Genomic DNA, 21,323 nt, shown 5'->3' with positions numbered 1-21,323 from the left:
CCGATGTGGGGCTCAAACTCAAAGAACCATGATATCATGACCTGAGCTGAAGTCCGCACTTAACTGAGCCACCCAGGCGCCCCTCTGACTCCCATTTTTTTTCCTTAACATTTATTTATTTTTGAGACAGAGAGAGACAGAGCATGAACAGGGGAGGGTCAGAGAGAGAGAGGGAGACACAGAATGTGAAACAGGCTCCAGGCTCCGAGCTGTCAGCACAGAGCCCGACACGGGGCTCGAACTCACGGACCGCGAGATCGTGACCTGAGCCGAAGTCGGACGCTCAACCGACTGAGCCACCCAGGCGCCCCTGACTCCCATTTTTTAATGTTTGTTGGCTGACAGCTGTAAAAGCCGCCCTCCTCCTCCGTCCCCTTGTGCCCCACAACTGAACAAGGTGACAAGAAAACCTGGCAGATCACTGCTTTGTTGCTGGCATGAGGGCCAGTCCCAGGAAGTCCCTGCCCTTGTGCACAAACCCTTACTCCAGACACCCACTGCACCTCAATAAAAAACCTAGGCCGGGGTCCTTCCCTTACTCTTTCAGGGCATTTCCCACCTGCCTGGGGGGCCTGCCCTACCTGGACACTTCCATTATCCAAAGAATTAACCTTTCCATATGTTCCTGGAAGGAATGTTGTCAGCCAGACCTAGGGTGGGGGCCCACCTGACTCTGCAGGTGAACCTCACAGTTATAGGAGGGGTAACACGGTATATATATTGCAATATACTTTGATTAATTATTCTATTAATGAATACTCCAGATCTTTACATATCAATCTCTGGTTTTTAAAAAGTATGATGATGAATTTATGCAACCAATTCTTTCTATTTTTTAAATTTTTTAATTTTTTAAATGTTTGTTTTTGAGAGAGAGAGAAAAAAAACAAGCAGGGAGGGACAGAGAGAGAGAGGGAGACACAGAATCTGAAGCAGGCTCTAGGTTCTAAACTGTCAGCTTAGACAGCTTAGACGCGGGGCTGGAACTCACCAGCATGGAGGTCATGACCTGAGCCCAAGTCAGCTGCTGTTTAACCGACTGGGCCACCCAGGCACCCCAACCAATTCTTTCTAAACAGCCAGTTGTTACCAATTTTTTTCTGCCACACCCGAGAACGAAAACTCACACTGCCCCGTTGCAGAAGAAACAAAGTTACAAATTGTTCTTTTTCGACCTTAATAACGTCTGAAAGTCTTTGATCATCCAACATACTGAGAAAAGAGTGTGCAAAATGTTTTGTGGTAGGATTTGCTAGAAAGACCAACATGGAACCGGACTCATGCTAACGAATGGCGAGGTCACTTGCGTGTGCGCTTGTGAGGAGGGGTCACGGTTCCGCGAGCGGCCCGGCGGCCTCGCGCTTCCCAGCCATGGCCTTGGAGACAACAGGCGGCAGCCCCCCGCCCAAGCAAGGTCGGCTCAAAGGCGTGACCTCCGGCCCGCTGTCGCTCAGGCGGGAGGGGGCGGGGCCGTGCGAGCCGTCCAATCAGGGGAGCCGCCGGAGCCGTACGTGCGGGCGACGCGCCGTGGACGCCGTGGACGCCGTGGACGCCGTGGACGCCGTGGACGGCGAGGGCCGTGTGCGGTGGCTGCTGTGCGGCCGAGCCTCGCACCCGCTGGCGCCGTCCTTGAGGGCTTCGGGAGGTTCCGCCGCGTCCTGGGTCGCCGCGACCTGCGCTGGCCGCGGCAGCCGGATGGTGGGCGACCCGGCACCCCGGAAACCGAGCGATGGTGAGTGTGCGGGGCCGGGAGTCGGGAACCGGGGGCGGCGGGACCTGGGCTCGCGGCCGTGACCCCCGCCCGGAGTGTGCGGACCCGAGTCCGCTGCCGGCGCGGCACGCAGCGCGGGGCCGGGCGGCAGCCGGGGACCCGGGCGTCCTGTCCCGTCGCTGTGCGCGGCCGCGCCTCCCGTAGACTGGGCGATGACCACCGGAGGGTCATCGGGGGACTGTCACGCCTCGGTCTCCGGGGTCCGGGCGCGGGAGGAGCTGTGGTCTGCGGGGTCCCCAGTCCGTCTCTCCCGGGAGGGAGGGGGGGGGGTACCCGTTTTCCCCTCACTTTTCCAGATGTCCGGGGAGTGGGGTCTCAAAGCCACGACCCTGTGCCCCCAGGCTAGCTCTTCGTAAGACTGGAAATAAATGCTTTAATTTCCAGATCCTTCCCTGCATTCCGAAACGCCATCTTCCCTCTCCAGTTCACAGCATCATTATTAACTGTTTGTTCTCCGTGATGCATTTCAAATTACGCAGTATTTTATCGTTTAACCACAGAGCCGCGAATGGCTCTTTTTAAGGATTTTGGGGGGGGGGGATATTTTACACGAGAAGAAAGCCAAGCATAACCACGGAGCTATGTTTTATGAAATCCTGCGCCTCCCCGCTCAGGATCTCTCCTGGGCACAGACATCCTGGGGGGAAGCCCTCCGAGTGGAAGTTCTCTAAAACTTTGCTGGGTGATCTGCCCGCACACCCCCTCCTTGCATTTGTCCCTTTGAAAAGATTTTTTCACGTGAGACTTAGTTCGGGCTTGGAAGACACTCCAAAAGTATTTCCAAAAAGGTGAATTTCAGGAAAAAAAAATTAATTTCCATTCGTTAAAATCTGTTCCCTTTTTCTACCAAGTGGCTATAGTAATATTCCGAGGTGTGTTCCTTCTTGCAGGTGATTTCAAGTGGCTTCTCAGGGCGTAGACTTGTAACATTTCCAAGCCTTCCAGTCCAGTTGCATACAAATCCGTTTCTTTTCTTGGGAGTAATCACATCTTCATCTTCTGATAGTAGAAATCGTTGGTTTTCTTGTTGAACTGGTAAAATTCCTGAAATTTTTCTTTCCTTCTTAACGTACAAAACACTGGGTGGTTTCACCGGATTCAGGAATTACTGGATTTCTGTCATTTAAATTTGTCATGGGGGGGGGGGGGTAGGGTAGGTGGCTCAGGCGGTTGAGCCTCCAACTTTCCACCCAGGTCGTGATTCGCGATTGGCGGGTTCGAGCCCCGCGTCGGGCTCTGTGCTGACAGCTCAGTTTCTGGAGCCTGCCTTGGATTCTCTGTCTCCCTCTCTCTCTGGCCCTCTCCTGCTCCCGCTCTTTCTCTCTCTTTCAAAAATAAACGCTAAAAAAAAAATTTTTTTTTTTTTTAATTATTCATGGTGGTCCAAAGCATGACTGGGGAGCACAGGCCCGCGGCCAATGACTCCAAGCTATGGCCAGCTCAAAGCTGACCAAGGGAGTCTCCCTAGGTCTAGATATTTTTACATGTTCGGGTTTTGCATCCATGATACGGATGCCCTGCGAGTATAATATACATATTGAGAAACTCTGTGAAGGTCCAGAGCTCTGTCTCCGGGACAAAATGTTGATGAACTTGGGAGTTTAAACTGAATCTGCTTGAGTTTGGAGGGGGGGGTTCTGCTAAGCTTCCGGGAGAGGGGAGGGTGTGCAGGGCTCTCGCAGTTCACGTCCGTGGCCGTTCAGGTGTCCCTACCCTCCCTCCCTGGGGACTGACCCGCTGTGGGGCTGCTGTCTCAACGGGGCATGTGTGGACCCCGGCCTGGACGTGTTTAACCTTCTGAACGTGGGTTTTCCTGAGCTCTGGGTTAGCAGGCTGCTTACCTGAGCGGATGTGAGTGTTTGCATTTCTTTCCTTAGCATTCTTCTCTCCGTTGACTATTTCAGTCCTTCCACTATGGCTTCCCTTCGCAGTCTACGGTTTTATTTCTGTCCGAGTGGGCAAGATGTTTTTCTTTCTTGGGCTTTGAAAATGTAAGGTGATTGAGAAATACGTATGAGGCAAGAAAATCTTGACACCAGTTTTTAATTCATTTCAGGCAACAGACTCTCAAGTGGTAAGATGGGTACATTTGTGTCCTCAGGCACAGTTTTCATTTTTGTTTTCTTTAAAGATTTTATTTTGAGGGCACCTGGGTGGCTCAGTTGAGCGTCCGACGCTTTGATTTTGGCTCAGGCCGTGATCCCAGGGTTGGGGGATCAAGCCCCGTGTAGGGCTCTGCACTGAGGTTTGGAGCCTGCTTGGGATTCTCTGTCTCTCCCTCTGCCCCTCCCCCCACTTTGTGCATTCTAAAATTAAAGCAAACAAACAAACAAAAAAGATTTTATTTTTATTTATTTTTTTTTTTTAAATTTTTTTTTTTTCAACGTTTTTTATTTATTTTTGGGACAGAGAGAGACAGAGCATGAACGGGGGAGGGGCAGAGAGAGAGGGAGACACAGAATCGGAAACAGGCTCCAGGCTCCGAGCCATCAGCCCAGAGCCTGACGCGGGGCTCGAACTCACGGACCGCGAGATCGTGACCTGGCTGAAGTCGGACGCTTAACCGACTGCGCCACCCAGGCGCCCCAAAAAGATTTTATTTTTAAGTAATCTCTACACCCAACACGGGACTCGAATTTACAACCCTGAGATCAAGAGTCAGATGCTCCACTGACTGAACCAGCCAGGTGCCCCTTATTTTTCATTTTAATTTAATTTAATTTAATTTAACTTTAAGTAGGCTGCATGCTCAGTGCGGAGCCCAAAGTGGACCCCGAACTCAAGACCTTGAGATCAAGAGTCGGGCGCTTAACCGACTGAGCCACCCAGGCACCCTCATGTTTCCATTTTTATTTTTAATTTATATTGAGAGAGCAAACGTGAGTGGGGGGGGGGTGGTAAGAGAGGGAGAGAGAGAATCCCAGGCGGGCTCCTCGCTGCCAGTGCAGAGCCCAAATGCGGGCCTAATCTCCCAAACCGTAAGATCATAATCTGAGCCAAAATCAAGAGTCAGACAGTTAACCCACTGAGCCGTCCAGGCATTCCCCATTTTTCATTTTTAGATCAGTGTTTGCATGTGCATGTCCCCAGAGAACTTTGACATTTAAAAGTCTATTAAGGCAGATGAATTTCTATTTTAACGGATGTGAGAAAAACTACCTAATCTTATATAAATCTTTAATTTTTTTTTTTAACGTGTATTTGTTTTTGAGAAAGAGAGCGAGACAGAGTGCGAGCCAAGAAGGGGCAGAGAGAGGGGGAGACACAAAACCGGAAGCAGGCTCCAGGCTCCGAGCTTTCAGCACAGAGCCTGACGCGGGGCTCAAACTCACGAGCAGTGAGATCACGACCTAAGCTGAAGTCAGGTGCTTAACCGACTGAGCCGTCCACGCGCCCCTCATCTTGTGTAAATCTTTTTAAAAGTTTTTAGTTTTCAGGGATTAAATGCAACCCCCTAATGCAGTGCATCATGCATAACTCATTCCTGACAGTATCCCCAGTGTGAAATATAGTGGAGGGACAAACTCTGATATCCCTTTCCCTTTTAGTTAGAGATATGAAATTTTCCACTTTTTATGGGTTGCGGTTTTATATCCATTAGTGGTTAAAGAGTTAAATCTTGGGGTGCCTGGGTGGCACAGTCCATTAAGCGTCGGACTCTTGATCTCGGCTCAGGTCCTGATCTCACGGTTTGTGAGTTTGAGCCCCACATCGGGCTCTGTACTGATGGTGTGGAGCCTGCTTGGGATCCTGTCTCTCCTTCTCTCTGCCCCTCCCCAGCTTGTGCACTCGCTCTTGCTCGCTCTCTGTCTCAAAATAAATAAACCTAAATAAAAAAAAAGAAATCTTAAAATGATTTCCTATGTAGAAAAGTTTAAATTAATTTAAAATTAAAGTAGCAAAAGTTAAAAACACTACTATGTAGTGAGATATAGTGTATAAAAGTTTATTTTATACTAATTGCATGCTAAGGATAAAAATTCATAAACTAGTAGAGTTCAGAAAAAAATTAGGTTTATTTATTTTGAGAGAGAGGCAGAGAGAGAGGGAGAAAGCGTGAGTGGGGGAGGGGCTGAGAGAGAGGGAGAGAGAGAGAGACTCCCAAGCGGGCTCCGTGCTGTCAGCACAGAGCCTGACATGGGGCTCGATCTCATGAACTGTGAGATCATGACCTGAGCCAAAACCAAGAGTGAGACTCTTAACCAACTGAGCTTCCCAGGTGCCCCCAGAAAAAAAAAATTTTTTTTCAGATAAAATGATGAGAGTTCAGGGTTTGTTTGGTTTTTTTTAGAGCATTTTATGTTTACAGAAAAACTGATCACAAAGTACAGAGTTCCCACTTGACCCTTCTACATCCACAGTCTGCACTATTTTTAACGTCTCCGATTATGGTGATCTATTTGTTACAATTGATAGACCACTAGTGAGGCACTGAAGTCCATTCTTTATATGAACATAGATATTTTGTGTTATACAGTTAATGGGTATACAATTAATTAATGGGTTATACAATTATACAATTTAATTATACAATTAAAGGTATGATGACCTGTGTCCATCATTTTCTGTATCATAGAGAATAGTCTTCCTTTTCTAAAAATATCCACCTATTTCTTTATTCAGCTTTCCCTCCAACACACCAATCTTTCACAAATACCTTTTTTTTTTTTTTTTTTTAATGTTTTGTTATTTTTGAGAGAGCGAGCGAGAGAGAGACCGAATCCGAAGCAGCTCCAGGCTCTGAGCTGTCAGCACAGAGCCTGATGCGGGGCTCGAGCTCACGGACTGTGAGATCATGACCTGAGCTGAAGTCGGACGCTTAACTAACTGACTGAGCCACCCAGGCGCCCCTCCCCTCTTCTTTAAATAATTTTTTTAATGTTTATTTTTGAGAGAGAGAGAGAGTATGTGCAAGCGGGGGAGGGGCAGGGGGAGGGGGATAGAGGATCTGGAGCAGCTCCAGGCTCCGAACTGTCAGCACAGAGCCCGACGCGGGGCTCGAACTCACGGACTGTGAGATCGTGACCTGAGCCGAAGTCGGGCACCCGACCGAGCCACCCAAGCACCCCCTAGATGGATTTCTTGTAACGTTTCTTGCCGAACAGGTGTACTCCTGTCAGATTCCTCCATTTTTATCTCAGAGTCTTTACGTCTCCCTCGTTTTTGAAGAAGAATTTTGTCTAGCATGGCATTTGTCGGACAGTGGCGTTTTGCTGCCAGCAGTTTGTCACTCCAGTCTCTTGCTTAAATAGTTTTGGAAAGAAGTCCAGTTTAATTCTTAACCCTTTTCCAGTGTAACTGATGTTGGTTTTTCCCTCTGGCTTCTTTCACTATTCTCTTTGATTTTTCTCCAGTTTGGATATGATGCTTGAACGTGCATTTTTGTTGTGGGGTTCCCCCCCCCCCCGATGTCCCGTGTTCTCTTAGCTTCCTGGGTGTGCAGTTTGCTGTCATGGATGTTAGGACGATCCAGTGATTCTCGCTTCACTGATTTTCTTCTGTTCCTTTCTGCCTTTCTTTTCCATCAGTTATTTCCACTGTGTGTGTTTTACACCTGTTGTCCCAAAGTTCTGGGATGTTGTGTTATGTTTTTCTGTTCTTTTTTCTGCCCCAGTGAAACAGATTCTTTTGAGGACTTAATATTTTTTTTTCAACGTTTTTTTTTTTTTTTTATTTTTGGGACAGAGAGAGACAGAGCATGAGCGGGGGAGGGGCAGAGAGAGAGGGAGACACAGAATCGGAAACAGGCTCCGAGCCATCAGCCCAGAGCCCGATGCGGGGCTCGAACTCACAGACCGGGAGATCGTGACCTGGCTGAAGTCGGACGCTCAACTGACTGCGCCACCCAGGCGCCCCGGACTTAATATTTTTATTAAGAATATTCTGGGAACACCTGGGTGGCTCAGTCGGTTAAGCCTCCAACCCTTGATTTCGGCTCAGGTCGTGGTCTCGCGGTTCGGGAATTTGAGCACCGCCTCGGACTCGCTCGCTCTCGAAGTAAATAAATAAACTTAAAAAAAAAAATAGAATATCCTGGGCATATTTGAAAATAGCTTCTTTTCTGTCTCCAATTTTGAAGACCGTGGTTTGCCCTGTGTCCTCAGTTCTGTAACGGATTTAAGAAGAGTTGTTCATTTTAAGTTTTTTGCTTTTTCCTTGTGAGGGAGTTACTGCTTCTTAGTTCGTCATGAACTGAGTTCGACCTGAGCCGAAGTCGGACGCTCAACCGACTGAGCCACCCAGGCGCCCCGTGACTCCAATTTTTAAAAAATGTTTAAATTGACATCCAAGTGAGTTAGCATGTAGTGCAATAATGATTTCAGGAGTAGATTCCAGTGATTCATCCTCTATGTATAACACCAGGGCTCATCGCAACAAGTGTCTTCCTTAATACCCCTTCCCCATTTCATTTAGCCCATCCCCCTACCCACAACCCCTCCAGCAACCCTCTCTGTTTGTTCTCCATGTTTAAGAGTCTCTTATGTGTTTGTCCCCCTCCCTGTTTTTGTATTATTTGTGCTCCCCTTCCCTTATGTTCATCTGTTCTGTGTCTTAAAGTCCTCATATGTGTGAAGTCATATGTTTGTCTTTCTCTAATTTCCCTTAGCGTAACACCCTCTAGTTCCATCCACATAGTTGCAAATGGCAAGATTTCATTCTTTTTGACCGCCCGGTAATACTCCATTGTATATATACACACCACATCTTCTTAATCCATTCACCTGTTGCTGGACATCTGGGCTCTTTGCATACTTCGGCTGTTGTCGAGAGTGCTGCTATAAACACTGGGGTGCACGTGCCTCTTCAAAACAGCACAACTGGATCCCCTTGGATAAATACCTGGAAGTGCAATTGCTGGGTCGAGGGTAGTTTGATTTTTAACTTTTTGAGGAACCTCCATGCTGTTTTCCAGACTGGCTGCACCAGCTTGCGTTCCCACCAGCAGGGCAAAAGAGAGCCTCTTTCTCCGCATCTTTGCCAACATCTGTTGTGGCCTGAGTTGTTAACGTTAGCCGTTCTCACAGGCGTGAGGTGGTATCTCATTGTGCTTTTGATTTGTATTTCCCTGATAGTGATGTTGAACATTTTTTCATGGGTCTGTTAGCCATCTGGATGTCTTCTTTGGAAGAGTGTCTATTCATGTCTTTTGCCCATCTCTTCACTAGATTATTTGCTTTTTGGGGGGTGCCGAGTCTGAGAAGTTCTTTATAGATTTTGGATACTAACCCTTTATCCGATACGTCCTTTGCAGACATCTTCTCCCGTTACATCGGTTGCCTTTTAGTTTCGCTGATTGTTTCCTTTGCCGTGCAGATTTTTCTTTTGAGGAGGTAGGTCCCAGTAGTTCACTTTTGCTTTGGTCTCCCTTGCCTCCGAGAGACGTGTTGAGTAAAAAGTTGCTGCGGCCGAGGTCAGAGAGGTTTTTGCTTGCTTTCTCCTCGAGGATTTTGATGGCTTCCTGTCTTACGTTTAGATCTTTCATCCATTTTGAGTTTGTTTTTGTGTCTGGTGTAAGAAAGTGGGCCAGGTTCATTTTTCTGCATTCTGACTCCAGTGTTTGATGCTTGCTCCCAGCTTGGAAGCTCATCCCTCCTTCTTCCTCTTGTGGTCCACATCTATCCAAGGCAGTAAGAAAGCCTTAGTGCTTCCTGCTTTGGCAATGGCAAGAGATTCGGTCCACAGAAGCCCCTACCCTTGTGTGTGAACTTTTAGTCCACCCGTAACCTGATTAAAAAAAAAAAAAAAGTCCACGTGCTTTCCTTGCGCCCTCAAGCCACTTCATCCTGCTTGAGAGGCCTGCCTTCCTCCCCACAGACGCCAATTATGAAATCAACTCTCTCATACCCTATTGGCAGGATGTACTGCCATCAGCTTAGGGACTCCGATGCTTGGGTCCGGGCTGTTCGGCCTCTGCGCATCACACTGGAGCGCGTAAATGAGAGAAGCCGCGGGCGCTGCCCCTCGTGTGGCCGGTCGGGAGACTTCCTCCCGAAGTTGGACAATGGAGATTTTATGTCCTTTTCGAGGAAAGCACTGCAGAATCCTTTACCTACTTGATAATCATCAACAGATGCACAGTCAAACCATCGCGGACGTCCACGGACTCCCTCGCGGCCTGTAGTTCTTAGCCTGTTCCTCGAGGTCAGCGTGGGCCAGAGCACACGGTTACAGTTTGGCCAGAAAGAGCTCTTCTGGCACCTTCTCATCTCAGTTTGTGTCCTAAAAATTGAGAAGCAGCCCTGAGGCTCATGTGTAGAGGGTCTTCGGGGAGATCTAAATTGTCACGCCTCTTGAGCATGTCCTGTCGTGCTGGGTTATCTAGCCCCTAACTTCTGAGTAACTTACTGGCTCCAGGAGATGGGTCAGGGAGAGGATGGAAAAACCGAGTGTAATAAATATCACACAAGTTAAAAGTGCTGCTTCTTGATGAGAATATGTTCATTTATCCAGCTGCCTCTGGCTACTTCTGGTGGCCTGGAGTGCCTCAGGCCGATGTGACAAACTGATCCTTGTTACACGTTGGATTTCCACAGGCCTCCTGGACTGTCCGGTTTGGTGATGGGACTGGAAGAAACAGCTTCCGGTTCTTCACTGTGTTTTATTCATTAAAACCTCCTGCAGATCTGACCCCGTGCATCATGGAGTGCTGAGTTAAATGGTAGGTAATAAGGAAGGAGAGGAGTTTTTCTCAAAAGGAATTGGTGTGCTTAAAATAATACTTGTTTCATGTGTATAGCCTTTCTCTCATTTCTCCAAGGGGCTTCTAGACCCTGCCATTAGAGAACAGTAACATTTAAAGTGATCACAGTAGGGGCACCCGGGTGGCTCAGTCGGTTGAGCGTCCGACTTCAGCTCAGGTCATGATCTCAGGGTCTGTGAGTTCAAGCCCCGCGTCGGGCTCTGTGCCGACAGCTCAGAGCCTGGAGCCTGTTTCCGATTCTGTGTCTCCCTCTCTCTCTCTGACCCTCCCCGTTCATGCTCTGTCTCTCTCTGTCTCAAAAAAATAAATAAAGGTTAAAAAAAAATTAAAAAAAAAAATAAAGTGATCACAGTAAAAATGTGTAAGTAATTTGCATGTGTTCATGATGTCGTTAAATTCCTGAGGAAGTGTGAACAGAGGATAAGTGTCTCATGAGCAAGACATAAATGTTTGGAGATCGCAGAATCGTACATAACCTTCCTGTAAATTGAGTATAAATCCCCAGTGCTGTCAGACTCCACGCATACTGCTGTAAACATATTTGTGATGTTTTAGGACTCAGTGACCTTTGAGGATGTGGCTGTGAATTTCACCCTGGAAGAGTGGGCTTTACTGGATTCTTCACAGAAGAAACTCTATAGAGATGTGATGCGGGAAACCTTCAGAAACGTGGCCTCAGTAGGTAAAGATGATGATATTTTTCTTTCTTTTTTTTAATGTTTATTTATTTTTGACAGAGAGAGAGAGAGACAGAGCATGAGTGGGGGAGGGGCAGAGAGAGAGGGAGATACAGAATCCGAAGCAGGCTCCAGGCTCCGAGCTGTCAGCACAGAGCCCGACACGGGGCTTAAACTCACAGACCATGAGATCATGACCTGAGCCGAAGTCGGACGCTCAACCGACTGAGCCACCCAGGCACCCTGATGATATTTTTTTCTTACTTAACTTTGGCATTAGAGAACAAGTATTTCTTGCTCATCAATCTTGTTCTGACATGTGGAAAAAGAGTACATTGGTCAGGCTAAGCTCACCATAGATATAAAATCTGGTAATTTTTATATGATTTCTAATAATTTGGATTTTTTTTTTCTGTCTGCATTTTAGAGAAAAAGTGGAAGGATCATGACACTGAATACAGGTGCAAAACCCAGGGGAGAAAAACAGGGTGAGTCGCACGATAGACAGCAGTGTCCCACATGAGAATCCTGCTATGTCGTGATTTTTTTTTTTGTTTATTTAGTTTTGAGACAGAGACAGAGTATGAGCGGAGGAGGGGAAGATAGAGAGGGAGACACAGTATCCAAAGCAGATTCCAGGCTCTGAGCTATTAGCACACAGCCCGACGTGGGGCTCGAACTCATGAACCGCGAGATCATGACCTGAGCCAAAGTCATATGCTTAACCTACTGAGCCACTCAGGCGCCCCTGTCATGATTTTTTAAAAACCAAATTATTCAGCTTCAAATTTATCCTTAAATTTTTTTCACTGAAAACATTTACTTAAATGTGACATAGGGGTTCAGTGTTTGCAGAATGGTGCACTTGGAAACAGCATAAAGAAACCCTGTATGTTAATGACCACTGTTTACATAATAGCTGTGGTCAAGTCCCCTTTACAAAGCATTCAGTATATCAACTTCTCAGTCTATTCAGAAAGGGCAGGAAACCTTCATTTTGCTGTAAATTATAAAAATGTAATTCCGATAGGGACCCCTGGGTGGCTCAGTTGGTTAAGTGTCTGACTTCAGCTCGGGTCATGATCTTACAGTTCGTGAGTTCGAGCCCCATGTCAGGCTCTCTGCTGTCAGCACAGAGCCCACTTCAGAACCCCTGTCCCCCCATCTCCTCACCCCTCCCCTGCTCCTGCTCCCACTCAGAAAGAAACGTTTTTTAAAAATAATTCCAATACCCTACCGAGTTATTAACAAAGACATCATTAATAATATGCTTCTCGATTTTTGCAGAAGTCCTACGGTAGGCAAACCTTGTGAAAGCAAAGAGGGTCGTCAGTGGGAAGAAACCATCAGCCAGATTCCAGATGTTAATCTGAACAAGAAAACTCCATCTGGGGTAAAAGCACCTGAAGGTCGTCCGTGTGGAGAAACCACCGGCCAGACTCCACATCTTAGTCTGAGCACGAAAACTCCTTCTGGGGTAAAACCCTGTGACTGTGGCGTGTGCGGAAAAGTCTTTGTGACTCATTCATCCCTTACTAGGCATGTCAGATCGCACAGTGGACACAGGCCATATGAGTACCGTGAGTACGAAGAGAAGCCATATAAGTGCAAGGAATGTGGGAAAGCCTTCAGTTCCCGCAAATCTGTTCACAGACACGAAAGGACTCACACTGGAGAGAAACCCTACGGATGTCAGGAATGCGGGAAGGCTTTCACGTGGCTCACAACTTTTCGAAGACACGTGATAACTCACACGGGAGATGGGCCCTTTAAGTGTAAGGACTGTGGGAAGGCTTTCAGTGGCTCCACGTCATTGCGGACACATGAAAGGACGCACACTGGCGAGAAACCCTATCAGTGTAAACAGTGTGGCAAGTCCCTCAGGTCCCCGCTAGGCTTGCGAATACACGAAAGGAATCACAGCGGGGAGAAGCCCTACGAGTGTCCGCAGTGTGGAAAAGCCCTCAGTTGCCCCAGCTCCTTTCGAAGACACGAAAGGACTCACACCGCCGAGAAACAGTACGCATGTAAGCAGTGTGAGAAGACCTTCAGTTCTCCTCTGGGTTTGCGAATACATGAAAGAATTCACTCCGGGGAGAAACCGTATGAATGTAAGGAATGCGGGAAAGCCTTCGTCTCTCTGTCAAGCATTCGAACGCACATGATCACGCACACCGGCGACGGGCCTTACAAATGCAAGGAATGCGGGAAGGCCTTCATTTGCCCCAGTTCCTTTCGCTCCCACGAAAGGACACACACCGGAGAGAAGCCCTATGAGTGTAAGCAGTGTGGGAAAACCTTCAGTTGGCCCAGTTCCTTTCGAATCCACGAGAGGACTCACACAGGGGAGAAACCCTACGCGTGTAAGGAGTGCGGGAAAACCTTCATTTATCGCACCACCTTTCAGGGACATGTGAGAAAGCACACTGGAGAGAAACCCTATAAGTGTAAAGAGTGTGGGAAAGCCTTCATTTCTCCCTCGAGCGTTCGAACGCACATGATCACGCACACGGGAGATGGACCTTATAAGTGTAAGGAGTGCGGGAAAGCCTTCAATTTCCCCAGTTCCTTTCGCATCCATGAAAGGACTCACACGGGAGAGAAGCCCTACGAGTGTAAACAGTGTGGAAGAGCCTTCAGTTGTTACACGTCCTTCCGGACACATGAAAAAACTCACACTGGAGAGAAACCCTATGAGTGTAGGGAATGCGGGAAAGCCTTCATTTATCGCACTACCTTTCGAGGACACGTGAGAACGCACACGGGAGAGAAACCCTACAAATGTAAAGAATGCGGGAAAGCCTTCAGTCGTCCCAATTCCTTTCGAAGGCATGAAAGATCTCACACCAAGTAGAAGCCTCCTGAAGGTAAGCCGTGCGGGGAGAAACGTTTGCTCTTCATCCTTCCGTGTGAAAACCCCCGCTGGAAAGAAACACGATGAATCTAAGAAGGCCTGACACAAATCAGTCCGTGTATAGTGTTCCAGAAAACTGTAACGTGAAAGAATCATTATAAAAGCTATAAATATATTGTCTTGATCAGCGCCTCATTCTTACGGCGGATCTCTGGGCTCCGGGTATTTACTGCTTGCTTCCAGCAATGAACGCTGAGGTGAGAGAATTCTGCAAATACTCTTTAAGCGATAGACGATTGTTTTCTCCGTAAATCGGTAACACTTACCTCTTTCCATTCTTGAGCTTGTTTGATCCAAGGGTGAAGTGAAGTGGTTTCTAAACAGGTTTAATTGTTATACGATGTTGCGATTGAATCCTGGATCAATGACATTGAGGTATTTGTTGGGATTTTCCTGCTGGCCACCTGTGTCAGCGGCCAGATATCCCTTACCCATCATGTATTCCATCACTCTTACGAGAAAACCAATTCTTGTTTTGGCCAAAAGAGCCTTATCCCGTTTTCCCTGTTAGTAAAAAGACGGCGTAAGTTTGCAAATATGCAGAGTTTATCTTGTAGCCTGATGTCTGTTCCCTTTGTCATTCCTTCTGGCTGGAATCTGAATAATCCACTTTGCATTAAGACAGACCTATCACTGGATAATAAAATGCAGAATTGGGAGATGGCTCTCTCACGTTCTGTTTTGTCACCTGGGGAATGAGACATTTTCTACAATCTATGTCCTCTGTGATTCCATGTTAGAACTCACCTGTTGCCTCACTTGTAGGAGATCTGGAAGGTGGTACAGGAGGCGTCAGGTTTCAGAGCCACCATACAGAGAGACGGACGGATGCGCAGGAGCTTTGAGGATACCCGCTTGCAGCCTGTGTTCCCGATTCCCTGCCCCGCCAATCAAGAGTGCCCTCAGAGCCAGTTAACTGCTTGACTTCATCTTCCCAGAGGTATAGGTTTCCGCAGATACCTCCCCACGCTCCACATAAAAGGTCCGTCACAGTCTAGGGGACTGTGGGGATGTGCCCACCGGGCAACTAATTTGAACTTCCGTGGTTGGGAGTATTCCCTGATGCTCAGACTCTCCTCTCCTCTCTAGATTATAGTCACGCAAGCTCTTATTTGCACAGTGAACACCTTGTTCTGCTAATACCACGAGTGACCGTGTATTCCTGGAACCACAGGTGACACTGCTCCTGACCCTGCCCTTCCCTGGAGGACTGGCGCCTTCCTCCCGTCAGGCAGGTTATGGAGGAGGGTTCCCTTTGCTCGCAGCTGTGCGTAATTCCTCAGTACGGTTTCGAGTATGTTCGAGCGTATGTGATTAAAAGCAGTGCATCTGTCGAAATGTTGTTTCTGAAAACATTTTATTAACTGTTTTGATACAGTCTGTATGCTAACAGAATAGAACAGCCCCTGCGGGCAGGACACAGTCTTCCTGGACACGGAGGCTCTCGCAGGCCCTGAGCTGACGGTCCCACGCAGCCAGGCTTTCATTTTGCCTTGGGGCCCGAGTCCAGGCCTGCTTTCCCACAGAGACCTCCTCGTTGAAACGATCTCGGTACCTACGGGACAGGAAGAAACAGGCCTTCTCGCATATCCCACCTCCGGGAGAAGGTGTGTTCCCCTGCGCTCCAAATGATGTAATCGTTCTCGAGGAGGCCACCCCTTTTCTAGACTCACTGGCCATTTGGGGAGGCCCCTGGGACCACGTGAATGACCGGGAGAGGTCGTGTACTTGATGGACCCTGTGCCGCCATCACACCTGATGAAGGAAGTCAACTGCAGAAATACTTTGTCCCCAGATCAGAGGCCATCCCTGATCAAAGACTGTGCAGATCGATTCCAGGCGGTCACGCTAGGGCTACAGGACGTGCTGGCCAGGAGCGCAACTCACCCGCCCATTTGTATGCATCCTTTGACCGTCGCCAGTGACCTGTCTGGTCCCATCACCAGAAACCACTCCTTATCCAAGGTTGCCCCCTTTGGGATAAAGAACGCTAGGAATATCCTGAATCACAATGATGCAAGTAGAAGTCAGGGTCCCTGCTAACTCTGTACATACATAAACTTCAAACTACAGAGGCTTTTTCGATACTCAGGGCAATAAATTAACTCCAGTTTCTGAGACTCCTGCTGACATCTCAGACATACTAATATTAAACTTGGCCCTGTGTGCCCATGAAATATGAAGCCACGGAGACCCCCTCTACCCTAAAGCTCTAGGCAGAAGGCACAGGACTTCCTCTGACATGGCTAAAACAGTGACCGACCGGAGCACCTGTTGTGAAAAAAATCACACCACTGGTAATATAAACAGTGGACGGAATTCCCAGGCCAAGGAGGGGGTTATAGCCGGTGGAAAATAGACTGTATGCGGCCCCTTATCTCCTATGCAGGGCTGCTTCCTATGACCAGACCGTGTTAGGTACTGAGACATGACTCACTCACCCTAACACACATGCCACTGATGACACCAGAACGCAAGGACTCATTCACTCCAGGCACTGATGTGATCAACTCCTTTCTCAAAAAAAAAGGGGAGGAAGGAAAAAAAACCCCGGACCACCGGACCCTTGCAAAAGGCATTCACTGGGACTTGCCTATTTATTTATTTGCCCATCCCCCTGCCCACCTCCCCTCCAGCCATCGGGTGTGGGGCTTGCCTCCTATAAGCTCAGGCCACAGCCCTCACGGAAGCCAGAAAGGCTCATTTAGACAAACCCTGATGTCTTCTAAATGGGTCTTCCTGCTGCTCAAGGCCTTAGACTCCACCCTCGGTTTTGGGGCCCATGACCTCGTTTTTGTCGTCATGTTTGCTGGCACCTTGTGACGAGAGGCCTTTCTGTACATGACCTTCATGTGAAAATGGTCATTTTCACGGGCCTGTGCAGTTACAATAGCGCCCACTCTCACATCCCACCCTTGGACCTTCCTCCTAGCATCACCCGCACTCTGTACCCCGCGTGTCAACATTTTGGGCTCCCTTTTCCACAACCACCTCAGGGCCACCGCAACACAGACAGGAGGTCTTCGTACCAACGGCACTCGTGCAGTCATTGTCAGGGGAGTCACTGTCCACGCCCGGGGCACGTATGGTGTCATTCAACAGACGCTCATCACGGGTCCCAATGAAAAAGTGTCCAAACGCTCTAAGCACCTACCGCGGACGGCTAATGCTTTAGAGGCTTTGGGTGGAGGAAAACTGGTAGCTGTGGCAGCCGACTACTTGGCTTTGGGCGGTTTACTGGCCAGGCAGGGAGGGTTCTGTTCCCTTGAAGGGGCTGCTTGCTGCACGTGGGCACACAACACTGGCAAAGTGCCACCAATAACAACAAAGGAGACAACAGGTGACGATAACCAACAACACTGCTAAAATAACCAGACAGAGCTCCAGAAGCCTATTGATATACCCGGATCTCTCCCAAAACCTCGGGATGACTAGATTCCAATGCTTTTTCAAAGATCCCTCATGTTTTTTTTTTCTATTATTTCTTTTAAATGTTTGTTTATTTTGGGGAGACAGACTGGAAGCAGGGGAGGGGCAGAGAGGGAGGGAGACACAGACTCTGAAGCAGGCTCCAGGCTCTGAGCTATCAGCACAGAGTCCGACGACATGGGGCTCGAACCCACAAAGCACAGGATCATGACCTGGGCCGAAGTTGGACGTTTCACTGACTGAGCCACCTAGGCGCTTTTTTTTTTAAATGTTTTGAGAGGGAGAGAGCACAAGCAGGGGAGGGGGAGGGAGAGAGAGAGCGAGCGAGAGCTGTCAGCACAGAGCCCGGAGCAGGGCTTGATTTCATGAACCGGGAGATCTTGACCTGAGCCAGAACCAAGAGTCGGACGCCTAACCGACTGAGCCACCCAGGTGCCCCAAGGTTTCCTCATCTTGATTAGAACATGTTGCTTGTGTTTGTCACATGGCTTTTAAAATTCATGTTCAAATTCAACTTTGCGTAAATGTGATGTGGCACAATTCAGTGAACAGCCACCAGGGAGTGAACTTTACTAAAGACACTATGTTTTTGATGTCCGACTATTGGCTTTAGGTGCCCCCTCACCCTGCCTAGCCCACAATAGGCAACGAAACTAAGACGGTTCACATATGCCCCCTTTCTCTCTGGGCCCATGGTAGGAGGGTCAAGCCTTGAAAACCCACAGCCCCAACTGCTTGACACATTAAAGGCTCTGCCTGCTTTCCCCCCTTTACTCCAGCCACCTGAACCCACTTACACTTGCCCTGCTTTCCCAAGTGCCTGAGTGATAAACTGGGAGCAGAAACCACTTCAGCCGCTAACCTGTAGGAACACAAACTCCAAGAGAGGAGTTGCTTGAGTATAGCCTACCTTGAGAATTAAATGGTTTGGGGAACCCGGTCTTGGAGGGCTCCCCACAATTCATAAATTCTTCCTGCAGGAGCCAAACCGGTTTCTCACCGTGAAGATCAGAAAAAAATGCCTCAGGGCGCCTGGGTGGCTCACTCGGCTGGGCGTCTGACTTGCACTCAGGTCATGATCTCACGGTTCATGAGTTCGAGCCCCGTGTCAGGCTCTGTGCTGACAGCTCAGAGCCTGGAGCCTGCTTCGGATTCCGTGTGTCTCTCTCTCTGCCCTTCTCCCACTTGTGCTGTCTCTCTCTCTCTCTCACAAATAAATATTAAAAAAAAATTTGTTTTTTAAATTGCCTCGTGTTTTGTGCAGGAAACAGGAAGAAATGTTTTGATACGTACACAATGCAGTCTGTTTTCTGTAACTTAAACCTCCCTTCAAAGAAAACGAATTTGCCAACGCGTTATCTGATTGGGGAAAGAACAACCAGACAACTCGAGCCCTCTGCACCTTTCCTCTTTGACTAACGGGGAGGCAATTTTCATAGTCCAGGGATTCTGTGCCATCAAAACATCACAGGCTTCATCATCATAACATAACAGAACATTTTCCCTCCCAAATACCTTACCATCGCATCAGCAGGGCCCCAGTGTGATTAACACAGAAAGCTGCAAGACACAGACTCTACTTAAGATTGAGTGGCTGGGATACCCAAACCCCCTGGGGAGAAAAATACAAGGACACGGGAAGGTACTGTAGCCCCGGATACCTACAGTTAACAGTGAACATTCAACATAGTCTAGCTCCCTATTCAACGACACACAAAACCTCCCATTAAAGGCCAATTTTCCCCAAATCTTATTAACTGATACATCGTGTCTGGCTTTCAAGCAAAAATTGGAAGGCATACTGAAAGGGAAGAGACAACGCATTCTGAAGGGACAAAACAGTCATCAATACAAGACTCCGGTACAGGAGAGACTCCGAATGACCGGGCTATGAATTTTAAAAAACTGTTAGTTTCACACAAAGCCAACCTCAGAACAAGGAAGATTATCTGGGAGAAAGAAGGGCATTACATACTAGTGAATCTGCTAATTCTCCAGGAAGACCCAATAAACCTTAATATGTCCTATGCCAAACAACATTCTCAAAGTAACTGATGCAAAATACACAGAACTGCACAGTAAGATAGACAAATCCACAACTATCACCTCACTCTGTCAGTAACTGGCAGATCCAGCGGGCAGAAAATTGGTAAATACATTGTTGAAGAGAGAAGGACCATCAATCAACTGGTCTTATGTGATATTGATAGATGATTTCATCCAACAACAGCAGGATAGACCTTCATCTCAAACTAACATGGAACAAGTACCAGAGAGACTACATTCTGGGCCCTAAAACACACCTGTAAAAAAAAATTAAGACCAGAAGCCCTACAAAGGATGCTGTCAGAACACAACAGATTTAAACTAGAAATCAGTAGCAGAAAAGATAGCTGGAAAACCACCAAATGTTGAAGACTGAGCCACACACTTCGTTTTAATATTTTTTAAACGTTTATTTATTACTGACAAACAGAGCATGAACAAGGGAGGGGCAGAGAGAAGGGGAGACACAGAATCTGAAGCAGGTCTCAGGCCCTGAGCTGTCTGAGTACAGAGCCCGACACGGGGCTTGAACTCCTAAAATGCGAGATCATGGCCTGAGCCGAAGTCGGATGCTCAACTGACCGAGCCACCCAGGCACCCCTGAGCCACACACTTCTTAAGAAAAAAGTTTAAATATTTCATCTGGGGCACCTGGCTAGCTCAGTTGGAAGAGAATGTGACTTTGATCTCAGGGTCATTTGAGCCCCGCGTTGGGTGTAGAAATTAAAAAAAAAAAAAAAAACTTAAAAAAATTGCAGCTGATGGAAAATGGAAATCTATCCCACACTTATGTGTGGGATGCAGTTAACAGCAGTGCTTGGGAGAGAAACTGATAGCACTTGAATGCACACATTAGAAAAGAAAATAATCCTCAACTTTTGGAAACTAGAGAAAGAGGAGTCGGAAAAAATAAAACCCAAACCAGTGTAATTAAAAACAGGAAATTGGTAGAAAAAATCAGTAAAACAGATTTTTTTAATGGTTTTTTTTGTTTAGAGAGAGCGAGAGCACAAGCAAAGGGGGGTCAGAGACAGAGGGAGACACAGAATCTGAAGCAGGATCCAGGCTGCCCAGAGCCTGACGCGGGGCTTGAACCCACAAACCATGAAATCATGACCTGAGCCAAAGTCGGATGCTTAACCACCTGAGCCACCCAGGCACCTCATCAAAGATGTTTATTTGAAAAAAAAAAAAAAAAATCAATGAAATTGATAAAGCTCTAAGCAGGATAGTCAATAAAAAAAGAGAAAACAAACTGTTAATACCATAAATGAAGGAGAGGCCATCACAGCTCATTTCATGAGAATTAAAAAGATGACAAAGGAACATTATGAATAACTCCATGCCCACAAATCTGGTAACCTAAATCAATTGGACCAAGTTCTTGAAAAACACATTTGACCCAAACCGCGCGTGCGCGCGCGCACACACACACACACACACACACACACACACACACACACACACAGGTCTGAACAGACCTAGACCTGTAGCTATTAAAGTAATTGAATCAATAATTACTTTCCAAAAAAAGAAAGCACCATGCCCAGGTGAATTCACTGGTGAATCCTAATAAACACTTAAGGAAGAATTATCTCAATTCTCTTCATTCTTTTCCACAAACTAGAAACAGAGGGAACACTCCCTAAGTTAGAGAGGCCACAATTACTTTAATACCAAAACCAGATAAAGACATTTTAAGAAAGGAGAAATTCAGATTGACATTCTCATGAACATAAATGCAAAAATAATAATATATTAGCAAATTGTGGCTTAGTCAGTTGA

General features: G+C 47.4%; 2 protein-coding genes across 2 annotated transcripts; both read left to right on the top strand.

Moving 5' to 3' along the window:
• Positions 1 to 848: 848 nt before the first annotated feature.
• Positions 849 to 11,150, top strand: LOC145713299 (uncharacterized). Its single transcript, XM_081791723.1, has 3 exons — positions 849 to 1,732; positions 10,306 to 10,430; positions 11,028 to 11,150. The coding sequence occupies exons 1-2, from the start codon at positions 1,291 to 1,293 to the stop codon at positions 10,329 to 10,331; spliced, it is 468 nt and encodes a 155-aa protein (XP_081647849.1). The 5' UTR covers positions 849 to 1,290; the 3' UTR covers positions 10,332 to 10,430; positions 11,028 to 11,150.
• On the top strand, positions 11,019 to 15,230 carry LOC132678240 (uncharacterized). Its single transcript, XM_078443361.2, is given in 3 exon segments — positions 11,019 to 11,154; positions 11,577 to 11,637; positions 12,437 to 15,230. Coding segments are annotated over 3 exon segments (1,764 nt in total). The 3' UTR covers positions 14,004 to 15,230.
• Positions 15,231 to 21,323: the final 6,093 nt, after the last annotated feature.

The sequence above is a fragment of the Panthera onca genome, chromosome A2 (genome assembly GCF_046562875.1).
Source record: "Panthera onca isolate mPanOnc1 chromosome A2, mPanOnc1 haplotype 2, whole genome shotgun sequence".
Taxonomy (NCBI): Eukaryota; Metazoa; Chordata; class Mammalia; order Carnivora; family Felidae; genus Panthera; species Panthera onca.
This window is presented reverse-complemented; position numbering and strand designations above follow the sequence as displayed.

What these genes read in the sequence shown, in the direction of transcription:
- LOC145713299 (XM_081791723.1), top strand. Translation starts at nt 1,291, where the DNA reads ATGGCGAGGTCACTTGCGTGTGCGCTTGTGAGGAGGGGTCACGGTTCC. An exon ending in ACCCCGGAAACCGAGCGATG is followed by an intron (nt 1,733 to 10,305) that starts GTGAGTGTGCGG and finishes GGATTTCCACAG; the next exon opens with GCCTCCTGGACTGTCCGGTT.